Source organism: Marmota monax, unplaced genomic scaffold, assembly GCF_021218885.2.
Source record: "Marmota monax isolate L192 unplaced genomic scaffold, Marmota_monax_Labrador192_F-V1.1 WCK01_AAM20220418_F8-fsc00124, whole genome shotgun sequence".
NCBI lineage: Eukaryota > Metazoa > Chordata > Mammalia > Rodentia > Sciuridae > Marmota > Marmota monax.
In genome coordinates, this window is record NW_026692505.1 from 1431161 (window position 1) to 1443902 (window position 12742).

Below are 12742 nucleotides of genomic sequence, written 5' to 3' on the forward strand. Positions count from 1 at the left end.
GCTTACTCTACAACAAATTGTTAGCTACCATGAGAATCCTAAAGTAAGCATGAAAAGCAATCAACACTTGCCCATTGACAACAGTGGCGTATGTAGCATGTCTAGAGTCCAGAAGTATAATAGGAAACGGAAAAATGGGATGAAGCTTCAAGTTGAAGAAATCAAGGGAAACTTCCTCAAGAAGGAACTGGTCCTGCCAATGCCTTGACTGTAAGCTCAGGGCAACCAATTTTAGACTTATGGCCTCTGTAATTATGAAAATAAATGTGTGCTCTCTTAAGCCATAAAATTTATAGTAATTTGTTAGAGCAGAAATCATAACTCTCAAGAGCTACTAAGTTACATGTTAAATATGTGCTGGACTTTTGATTGGTTGGTTGGTTGGTTGTTCTGCAGCACTAGAGATTGAACTCAGTGCCTCACACCTGCTAAGCAGGGGCTCTACCACTAAGTGACACTCCATCTCAGTCTTGGATTTTTATGGATGGTAGGTGCAATGTTAGAATTCCCAGATTCAAATCATCTTTGTTTCCTCCAAACCATCATGCAAATATAGGCAAGCACATAGACTCCTGTAGATATAATGATGTACCACAACAGCAAAGTAAATCACAAAGTTTTCCTCAGCAGAAAGCAACAATGAGAGGTCATGATTACCCTAAAAATAATCCTCCTCCTTTTTTTAAATCCCAGAATCAAGATGGCAACCCCTTTGAAGAGAAATGGGCATTATAAAATTGGGCTTATGTAGAGAAAACTTAGCTTCCAGCTATTTCCTTAAAAACAGCAAAGTAGTCTATTTCAGAAGAAAAACACAGAACTTTAACCAAAGGCAAAATGGAATTACTTTGTCACTTTTCTGCTGACAGAGAGGCTAGAGTCCCTTTTGAGTGGCTATTGGTCATACACAGGCTATGCTTATGACCACAGATATATTGGCCACAAATCCTTTTTCTTATTTATATGCTTCCCTTTTGTAGTTGACTTTTTTCCTTTCATTTTTTTGGACCAAAACTAGAGTCACTGTCCTCTCTCACAAGGTATTTTTATTCTACAAGGAATTACTGAATGAAAGGATCCCTTCAGGGAAGAATACTGATAAAGGAAGGAAAAGAATATTACCAATGAATATAAAATATTCAATAAAAGGCCACAATTAAGGATTGTCACCAGGGAAGATCTGATGAAACAAAAGCATTCCAACTAAACATGTCAACCACCCTAAGGGCTGAATCATCTTCAAGTCCTGATCCTTGGAACCTGTGGGCATCACCTACTCTGACAAAAGGGACTCTGCAGGTTTGAGCAATTTAGGCAGGATCTTGAGATGGGAAGGTTATTCTGGGTTTTTGACTGGGTCCTACATGTATTCCCAAGTGTCCACATCAGAGGGAGACTGGACTACAGAGGAAGGAAATGTGACAACTGAAGCAAGAAGCTGGAGTGATGGCAGGAAAGAGACCTGAGCCCAGGAGTGTAGGTGGCCTCCAGAAACCAGGAGAAGCAAGGACATGATCCACCCCCCATTCCATCTGAAGGAAGCAGTCCTGCCAGTCTTGCCAACACCGACAGTAAACCCAGTGAATCCAATTTCAGATTTAGTCTGGCCTTTGTAACTAAGAAAGCAAATGTGTGCTGTCTTAAGCCACTATAATTTGTTATAGCAGCCATAGGAAACCAATATCTATCCTGGTATAAAGAATAGTGAAAAAAGAATTTTTTCAGTGGTTTTATCAATAGATTATTTATATATTGCTGTTAAACATTTATTGTTTTCCACATGGGTTAAAGAAACTTGATGACAATGTCAATTTTCCCTCACTTGAAAAATCAGTGTTGTGAGAGATCTGAAAGTAACAGGACCCAGATTTGACATTTTAATTTATCCAAAGTAAATACAGCTTTTGGTGCATTTATGCCAGTTTGAGTGAGGCTGTTTTCCTGACTTCCAGGGAGCTTGGCACAGATCTTCCTCAAAGACTTGCTGAAGGAGAGAAGGATTAAGGAGACGTGCTACTGCATAGGGGAAGTTGATGTTTTAGCATCAATAAAACACACTGACTAAAGGCCTCGGCAGTTGGAAAGAAAAAACATTCTTATATACATGTATTTAGGGGGCTCAATATTTGTCCTTCTTGTAGGCAACTCAGTCTCCAATCAGCAAGCAAGTTAATATTTAGCAAACTGAGATATTAATTATAAAGTGTTTGGGACAGAGCTTGGCACATGGTAATTGCTACATAAGTGTTAGATAAATTTGTACTCTCCCAAATTAAACTGGTAAATCAAGAACGTAGGCATTCCATTTCAGGAACCTCTGAAATTTAACCCAAGAGCAAATGTGAAAATAACTTCAAAAACAGCTTCAAAGAAGAAAATCATCAGGAACCCAGGCAGTTCTATAGCACATGATTTCTCCATACTCCTTTTCAAAACAGAAGGATCTATTTTACTGGATTCCATTAGAGCCTATTGTGTGGGAGCAGCTGCCTCAGACATCACTGATGTGGAAAAATCTTCCCTGATTACTTGAATAACAAGTCATTTTCTTAAAAAAAAAAAAAAAAAAAGTTGGCTTTAATTAAAATCTTTGATCCAAAAGGATACCAATACTTCCAGGCTTATGAATTTTGTATTTCTACAAGCTTAATAACCGGGTGGTCTTTCCTGCCTCTCCTTTCTCCTCCCATCCCCAAAGTGCAGAATCTCACTCCTCTCCATCCTTCAGACTGTAATGGCCTCTCACAACACTTCACTGGTAGCAGTATTGACAATGATGCCAAGAGAAACACACAAAGGGATAGGAGAGATGGGAGGACCAGAAAGCACAGACAGAGGAACAGGGGTCAGGAAGAATCAGCGAGCCACAGAAGAATGCTGCCCAGGCCAAATCAGAAGATCACTCAGCCTCCTTGACCCTTCTGGCTTGATCCCCAACTCCTACACCTTCATAGCTACTTCCCTGGTGTCAGACTGGAGAATTAGGAACACATTAAGGGATGGGTAGCCTCAGAGCAGAAAGAACCTGGATTCTAGCTGTCCCTTCTACAAACACTGCCAACATGAACTTCAGTGGCCTGCAGGTGATGGGAATGTAATGTGGATAATCACATAGGACAAACTCCTCCCTTTACAGGGTCCCCAGAACCCCCAGCACCTTATGGGGAAAGAGGGTAATGACCAGGAGTGTCAGGGGCTCCCTAAATGCTTGGTAACCATGAAGGAAAAACAGGAGAGTGGCGCCTGGCATCTCTCACTGGACAACCTGAGATCCAAAGTTTCCTTTCTGTTCTGTAAAAGCGCTGAGCCTCTGAAGCACTTACAAGTTTAAACTAACCCTTCCTTAGAAAGTTAAGAATTCAAAACCATGAGAAAACCCCAGTAAATAAACCCAACTTGGAAGGTCAGGGTCTGTGTCTGCCAGGCTATCCCTTGATCTCTCTCTGGCTGGTACACACTCCCTGCTCATGGCTAGGATTCAACAGTTTATTGAATTCATGAATGGCTTGTTTTTAAAAGATTTTTAAAAATCACTTATATCCTCTAACTAGGACAACAGCCTGGGAAGATATGCCTGTGAAATCAGGATGGATAAGTAAGGGAAGGAGAGAAAAAATCTTTCTTCTTTTCCCTTTTTGAAGGGGAAGTAAAATGGTTTCAAAAATCTTCAATGCCAAAGCCAGGCAACTAGCCCAAACAATCTTCCAGTTTTAATAAAACCAGGAATGGACTAAGATTGGGCCATTGCCCACCCCCCACACACACCCCCACACACACCACTTACTTGGGCAGCTAGAACCACTGTGCACCTCTTTCTCAAACTCTCCCAGGACAGGCCAGGGTTTTGCCCTGCTCCAGACTCCTACCCAATGCTCCCTCTAAGAAAGCCAATTCCACAGCTCAGTAGAAATCCTAGCATAGCACTGGCCACCAAAACCAAGAAACCAGGAACACAGGTCACCTTCAGCTACAACTTGAGGCCTACAATGGATCAAAAAGCTTTGTTGCTGGGGATTAGTGATGTCTATTAGAACCCGCTGGTCCCCACAACGGTCCCCAAGAGCAATTTGGATACTGGAGACTGGACTCTCATACCCAAAGCAAATGGGTAGCCTCAGAGCAGGCTGCTCCATGTCTTTTTTGTTGTTGTTGTTACTTAGAACTGAGTCATCTAGTGGGGAATTTATTTATTCAATAAATATTTTTTTGAGCATACATATAATGAGAACTGTGCTTAGGCACGGTAGGGGTTATAGAAAAATTAAAGTATGGTCTCTGCTCTTTGTCCAGGCCCAGGGCCTGGAGAGCCAAGGAGTGGAGGGAGGAGGCTTGCAATGACAACATTCCTGCCCCCTTCCTTCCTTTGCTCCCTAGAGAGGGCAGTTCTGCAGCCAACTGGCTGACTTTTACATTCTGGGTTTGAGCAAAAACCTTTCATCTCTGAATGTTTTCCCTCAATATGGCCTTGGAGGCAAGGATCAGAATGGCCCGTTCACAGAAATTTGTTTCTTGATTATATGTTTCTCATCTGCTTCCAAGAAGGCTTAGAGGGAGTAATCCACAGAACAACAGGGACCCTAACAGCTGGGTCCACTGCCACCCAACGGTGAGCAAGCACCACCTGTCCACCCTCACCGTTCTGTGCCTCTCTCCTTTCCGGTCTAAGTATGCTCGGATTGTGGCCAGTCCAGCATATTCCCCCTGGGCTCCGCTGCAAAGACAAGAAGAGAAGGATCAGGGCTTTGGTCTTTGGGCTTTTATTGACTTATTCAGTATTTATTGGGTGCCAGCCACATGTTCCCCAGTATTTGAAGCTTTGTCACTTTCCCAGACACAGAGGAAAGTTCACCTATTAGCTCGCGTGAGCCAAAAGGTCTTGAACAACCAATGCAACAGCATTTGGTCTAAGCACTAAAGCTCACCCACTCCTAACCAAAGACGGACCTTTCAGCTCAGGACCACACACTGAAAAAGAATATTTTATTGTCAAAAATTTCAAAATTATATGGAAATAAACAAAAAATAAGCAACAACCATGTAGCTATCACTCAGCTTTAACAGGTATGAGTTTATGGTCAATCTTGTTCCCAAGAACCTTCACGGAACCCCCTTCATGCTAAGCTACATTGTTTGAAGCAAACCTCAGACATCACCTTTTATCAGCTCAAACTTCAATATGTATCTACCAAAGGAAATATTTTTTAAAATATAACAATATTATTACACCTAAAATACTGAAGTAATTTCTTAACATTATCAAATTCTGATTCAGGGGCCAGGTCCCCAAAAGAACTTTGCACTTTTAATATGGCACCATTCCTGTAAGTCTTGGATTCGGCTTTCCCAAAACCTGCTCACAGATGGCTGCTGGAGGCTGGCCACACTCTCCACATCCTTGCAGGCATCTCTTTCAGAACATACTTAGTGACTAACATTCCAATGAGCAATGCTGAGTCAACTATAGACTGTTATTTAATGTTCTCAGTACCCCACGTAGGAAGGAAAGGGAAATGAGTAATAGCTTATTTAGCTCCATTCAAAATGCACATGTCCTCCATTGTGCACTATTTTACACATGAAGAAACTAATGTCAAAGTGTTATCCGCCCAAAGAGCCAACAGTGACAAATGGAAACTTCCATATGGAGATGGCCTGTCTCAAAGAGCCATGTGCTTCCTTTGCAATCAGAGCTGCTTCTTATGTTAGCTCCCTGAGGACTGAGAATCATGAGAGCAATTTTCCTTCACAGAATTGTACTCTGCATGTAGTAGCTCTGCAATAAATGTTTAGAAAAACTTTTCATAATTGAATTCCACCCTTTATTCAGGCAATTAACACAAATGTCATCCTTTTCCCCTACAGTCAGAGACTTTGACAGATGTATTTTCTATTTACGCCTATGTTTTTCTCATCACTTGTATTCATCTTTTGCAAAACAAATCAAGGTGTAGACTAGGAGTAAAAGAAGAGACTGAGCTATAAGCCAGTAGTTTGAAAGGAAGATATTCCTTCATAGACATCCATCTGCTTGACTTAACTAAGAGGTTTAGCGAAAAGCAAGGGTGGAGGGCAAAGCCTGTCTCACAAAACCTGAGACCCAAATCCTTGTTGCCTGCACTGAATTGGCTTCACTATTCTCAGCTGTCTTCCAGGGAGAAAAGCAAAGACTGTTCTGGCTTCTGAAAAACAAGTGCTAGTCCATTTGATGCTTTTTGTTTTGGGAAATGAAAAGATGGATATGCCACACTTCAACAAGCCACTCATGTCACTAATTACTTAGTCTCCCCTTGCCTGTGACCTCATCTGTAAAATGGGGATAATAACTGAATCCACCTCATAATGTAGATGTGATATGTAGATAATACATGTAAAGTGCTAGTCAGCCTGATCTTACCCATTCTTCAAATAGTTCTAATCTTTTGCAAAGCATTTTGCAATCCAGCTCTTTGCCAGGGCCTACAAATTCTAGGACATCCTGTAACCTGCCTATACTTGTACCTTCTAACATCCTCGGCCACCCAGGCCTCCCTCCTGCACTAAGGTTTTGTACCAGATATTCCTTCTGCTGATAAAGATCTTCCTTTAGATCCTTTCAGGTCTGACTTCTTTTCAATATTTAACTTAAGTGCCACTTCTTCAGAGAGGTTTTATCTGAAGACAAGAATCTTGTTCATAACTGTATTCTCTATCCCAAAAACACTGACATAAAGGATATTCGATAAATATTGTTTGATCTTGGAGCACTGTGGCACATGCCTGTAATCCCAAAGACTCTGGAGGCTGAGGCAGCAGGATTGCAAGTTCAAATTCAACCTCAGCAACTTAGCAAGAACATGTCTCAAAATAAAAAGGGCTGGGGAGATGGCTCAGTGGTTACGCACTACTGGGTTCAATCCCTGATACTAAAACAAAAATAAAAACAAAAAAATCTGATTGAATGAATGATCCTCTACTTCTTCCAAACTATCATAGCATTTTCCTGCACATGCTCATCTGGTAATACCATCACATATTATGTACCATACATGGAAAATTATTACACATCTCACACTTTGCATGCTGATCTTATCTCAATTAGAGTAATCTTTGAAAATAGGAGCTGGGGCCAGGTGGGGTGGCACACGCCTATAATCCCAGTGGCTCAGAAGGCTGAGACAGGAGGATCGCAAGTTCAAAGCCAGCCTCAGCAAAGGTGAGACACTAAGAACTCAGTGAGACCCTGACTCTAAATAAAATACAAAATAGGGCTGGGTATGTGGTTCAGTAGTTGAGTGCCCCTGAGTTCAATCCCTGGTACCAAAAAAAAAAAAAAAAATAGGAGCTGGGACTTGGAGTTCTGTACATTTCCCCCACAAGAATATTCAGAATTATATTCTGCATATATAGAATTGTAGCTCTACAATAAATGTTTAGAAAAACTTTTCATAATTGAATTCTACCCTTCATTCAGGCAATTAACACAAATGTCATCCTTTTCCCCTAAAGAGACTTTGACAAATGTATTTTCTACTTACGCCTATATTTTTCTCATCACTTGTGTTCATCTTTTGCAAAACCAATCAAGGTATAGACTAGAAGTAAAAGAAGAGACTGAGCTATAAGCCAGTAATTTGAGAGGAAAGGAAGGCAATATGCTAAAGACTTGCCTGGAAATGCTGGATGATTTTTGCCTTAGATGCCCTTAAAATCAAATACATTTCAACTCAAAAAATACAAACATGTTCAAATACCATACACAGCTTACCACTGCGGAATTACCAGTGCCACCTGTTGGTGGAAATATATAATCTGCATACTCTAGATAGAAAACCACTACATGCAGAGAGAAGCTAGGACAGTGGTTTTCTGACATCTATTAAATGAAGTGGCTAGCGGTCAAGAGCTTCAGGGCTGGCTGCAGGGAGGATGATGCCAATGGATGGGGATTCTCAAACCCACAGAAATGCCACAGAGCACACGCTGATATTGTCTTTGCAAATAATTCCCACCAGTGGATAACAGTCATTTAGGCTGATGAAGGAAGTTATATATTTTACTCTTTAACACAGAATTAGAGAAAATGAGGGGATAACTTCTTCCAAAGCACATACTCATTCTACAAAGAATCCAAGAGAACTTTCTAGAAGAAACTTGAACAACTGTGTAAGTACAAGAACTCACAAGTGAAAATAAATTGGAGTTGATGTGCTTCAACTGTTTTGTGATGACTAAATCTAGGCCCTATCATCACAGGTGAAGATGTTCAGGAAAGCTGGTCAATATGAATGCAGCAAAAAATTTAGCAAGCTTTAACATTAAAAATTTTAAAAAGCCAGGAGAGGTGGCACAAAACTGTAATCCCAGCAGCTCAGGAGGCTGAGGCAGGAGGATCACAGGTTCGAAGCCGGACTCAGAAACTTAGCAAGGCCCTGTCTCATAATAAACAATGAAAAGGGATGGGGATGTGGCTCAGTAGTTAAACACCCCTGGGTTTAATCCTCAATACCAGTCAATCAATCAATCACAGATGGCCTGGCAGAGAATTTGATAGTTAAAACCTAAAAGTTCTTTTCCCAGGGTTAGAAGAGGAATTTTAAGGGCGCTATAAACTTTAATTTTAAAAAAAAATTTTAATTTTCTTTTACCTTTGCCAGGAAACATAGACAAAAAGTTTGAGATTTAAAATGGCTGTTGCATATTCAGTTTAGTTTTATCTAGAAGGTTTAAATGTTTGGATCTTCAGAATTAATGTTCAATGCAATATAACATAAGAGCAAACTCAAAGGACACATGGCTACATTTTGGAAACATGATTATAGATGATATGTCTAACTACCATGGAGAAAGAACATGGGGGCTGGGGCTGTACCTCAGTGGCAGAACATTTGCCTAGCATGTGTGAGGCACTGGGTTCAATCCTTAGTGCCACATAAAAATAAATAAATAAATAAATATTAAAAAAGAAAGAACATGATCTGATTTTATAGATGATTTGTTCTAAATAGTCAAGGCTAATACAGATGGAAAGCACAGAACTTTTCCAATGTAAAAATAAAGATGTATTATGATTATAAAATTAATTGCATCTCAGCCAGTGCGGTGGTGCGTACCTATAATCCCAGAGACTTGGAGTCTGAAACAAGCGAATTGCAAGTTCAAGTCCAGCCTCAGCAACTTAGCAAGACTTGGTAGGAAAAATTAGACATGAAGAATGACATCAACCATGAGCTTAGGAAAGGAGGGGAGGGAGGTGGCAAACAGCAGCTGCCAATCCTGCCTGCTGTAAATTATTTGTGATATATACAGGATACAGGCCAGTTTAGAAATCCAAGGTGAAGAGCTATTAGTCATCTAGCTAAACCTCCCTTTTTGGTTATTCCAAGTCAACCTATTCTTCAACCAAATGATCGTTGATTTGCAGGGTATTTGACACTAATATTCTTAAAGGTTCCCCAGGTAATTCTAACTTGCAGCCAGGTCTGAGTTCCTCTACACTCCTCGTGGTTTTCACAGGGTGGTGCTCAAACCAGCAGCACCAGCAGCATGTTGCTAGAAATGCAAATTCTGAGTCCCTAACCCAGATTGACTGAGTCAGAAGTGCCGGGATTTCACAAGCCTTCCAAGTGATTCTCATGCACAATAAATTCTAAGATCCACTGAGTCCCTGTCCACACCACAGAGTGTGAAAAACAATTTCCTCAACCCTAGAAGTCCCGTGAGCAAATAACACTTCTGGCTTGTCTACCACTGTGATTGTCCATGGAAATTGTTAATTACTGTTTCTGTCTGCATTAAACATTATCTCAGAACTCTAAACCAGCAAATCCTAGAGTGTATTTGGGTGCTGCTGAATGACTGTAAGAGTGACAGAGTGTTATGGGGAATAAGCCTGTGCAAGCCACACCAGGCTCAGTGGGGAATGGAGAAGTCATTAAATATTATTTGGCTCTTTTCTCCACCAAGCTAGAAATATACCCAAGAAAATAGGTATACGTTTTTTGACATTTTTGTTTCAGGCCTTTAAACACCCTTAGGCTCTAAATGTCCCAAGGCAGGAAACAAGACCAGTGAAGACTTGGCTACATCAGGCGAAGTGTTCACGCAAAGTTTATGGTTACTGTCCTAAGTCCATTCAGGCTGCTATAACAAAATACCATAGATGAGGTGGCCAATGTATTTCCAATGTATTTCCCACAGTTCTGGAGACTGAGGAGCCCAAGATCAGGGTGCCACAGATCCATTCTGATGAGGCCCAGCTTCCAGGTTTGTTCATGATCTGTGTGCTAATTTTAATTTACTTAACTTTATTTTCTGTGAATTTTCTCCTTTCCTGCCCCATTCTCCATAGCATTAATTTCTGCTCTTATCCTTATTCTTTCCTTCTTTCTACTTGTTTTGAGTTTAATTTGCTCCTCTTTTCCCACTGTTTTAGTTCACCGGCTTGTGGTTTTCTTTTCTTTTTTAAAAAATGTAGGCATTTGTAGCTATTAATTTCCCTTTTAAATGCTACCTTAGTTGCATCCCACAAGCTTTGGTAGGTTGTATCTTCAATTTACTTTAACTTTTTATGGTGCTGGGGACTAAACCCATACTAGGCAAGTGCTCTACTATTGAGTTGTATATATGTCTGGCCCTATGTCTTCATTTTGACTCATTTCAAAATATTTTCTAATTTCCTTGGGATTTCTTTTTAGTCCATTGGTTATGTACGAACATACTGTTCAGTTTCCATATATTTATAAATTTCCCTTTTTCTGTTATTAATTTCTAATTTCATTTTTTTTGTCTATGCACCATGTAAGAGATCATAATTTTATTTTTTTTTCACTGCCAGAATTTTTTTTTATTTTTATTTTTTATTATTATTAGTTGTTCAAAACATTACAAAGCTCTTGATGTATCATATTTCATACATTTGATTCAAGCGGATTATGAACTCCCATTTTTACCCCATATACATATTGCAGATTCACATCGGTTACACATCCAGTTTTTTACCTACTGCCATACTAGCGTATGTTGTATTCTGCTGCCTATTTCATTCCTTTGTGATCAGAGAAATTACTTTTTTCACCCTTGTGTTATCTGGATTTATTGATCAAAAGAGCAGCAGTATGCTCTTTTTAACAGCTCTATTTAAAAACAACAACAACAAAAAAAAAAACTTCCCATTGAGAGAAATCACTTCTTAATCTGCTTTTAACACACCTTTATTCCCCTAACTTTTCAATAAGAAATCATTTGTTTCTGTTAAGTTTGTATGAGTTTGTCTATGTGTGTGTGGAAAACGGGATTGAACACATAGCCCCAAGCAAGCAAGGCAGTCACCTTACCGCTGAGCTACATCCTCAGATCTGTTAACTTTTCATATTTGTTGACATATGGTAGCATATGTTAATCTTGCTATTCTTTTACAATTATTTTAATCTTACATATACATATATCTATGACTGTTTCCTTTCTCATTCCGTGTGTGTGTGTGTGTGTGTGTGTATACATACACACACATATTTCAATAGTATAAAAAGTTTACTGATTTTTTTTCTCTTTCACTTCATAAAGCAAGGAGATTTATTTAGCTCACAGTTGGGAGGCTGGAACTCCCCAGGCTCAAATGCATGGCAGGAATGTATATGTATCTCTGTATTCAATTGTTTACTGATTTTATTGGACATTTCAAATAATCAGATTTTTATTAATTCTTTTTACTATATGTTTTAGTTCATTCATTTTCATTTTATCTTCAATAATGCCATTGTCCTACAATCACTTTAATTATACAGTCATTTTTCATCAATTCTTAAGATGAATATGAATTGACTTCCATTTTCTCCTTCTAAAATCTGCACTTTGAATCTGTCTTCTTAGTTTTTAACGTTTACTTCATAACTTCAATCTCTATATTTTTGCTTTTTGTTTTGAAATATTTTTTCTAAGAAACTTTCCAAGTCACAAGTTGGTTTTCAACAGTACCCCACCCTAACTTTTTAGAATTACAGCCCATAATTTTAGTTCCAGAATGTCTTTTTTCCAAGCCAGGCACCATGGTACATGCCTTATAGTCCCAGCAGCTTGGAGACTGAGGCAGGAAGATCACAAGTTCAAAGCCAGCCTCAGCAACATAGAGAGGCCTTAAGCAACTTAGCAAGACACTGTCTTAAAATTAAAAACTTAAAAAAAAAAAAAAAAAAACGGGCTGGGGATGTAGCCCAGTTGTTAAGCACCCCTGCATTCAATCTCTACTACTCTCCCCCCAGCCAAAAACAAAAACTAAACAAACAAACAACAAACAAAAAACAAAAACAGAATGTCTTTTTTTAGTTAACATTGAGTGTCTGGGATTATAGATACTGGGATTATAGTGTGAGGCCACTATTGGGTAACTCTGCCTCACTCCACTGCCTGCAGTACTAGTTATACAGGGCCACCTGTTCTGAGGGCTGTACCTCTCTCTGCTATTGGGTCCAATGAGACACATGGCTATCTCGTTCATAGATATGACTCCATTCACCCTGGGGGTTCATTACAAACTGTTCCAACACATTCAGCAGCAGAACCAGCCTACAAAACTGTCAGTCCTCTATTGAGAACATCAGGTCTCTCAAGAGGAAAAATCTCCCCATCTACAAAGGATAGAATGTTCTTGGCCTCAAAATTAGGGAGGATATGGTCTAAACCTTACTTTCCCCTGAAACTCCTCAGGAAACCACAAAACCTTCTGGTCTATCCAGAAGACTCCTTCAGATGACCTCTCTCAGGTCCA

General features: G+C 39.6%; 1 protein-coding gene across 1 annotated transcript in view; it reads right to left on the minus strand.

The window, feature by feature from the left end:
- Gldc (glycine decarboxylase) overlaps nucleotides 1-12742 on the minus strand; it is an 86236-nt gene that overhangs the window by 21777 nt on the left and 51717 nt on the right. Inside the window, exon 16 of the mRNA XM_046445817.2 lies at nucleotides 4636-4711. Coding sequence (XP_046301773.1) covers nucleotides 4636-4711 — 76 coding nt within the window. The remainder of the gene's footprint in view (nucleotides 1-4635; nucleotides 4712-12742) is intronic.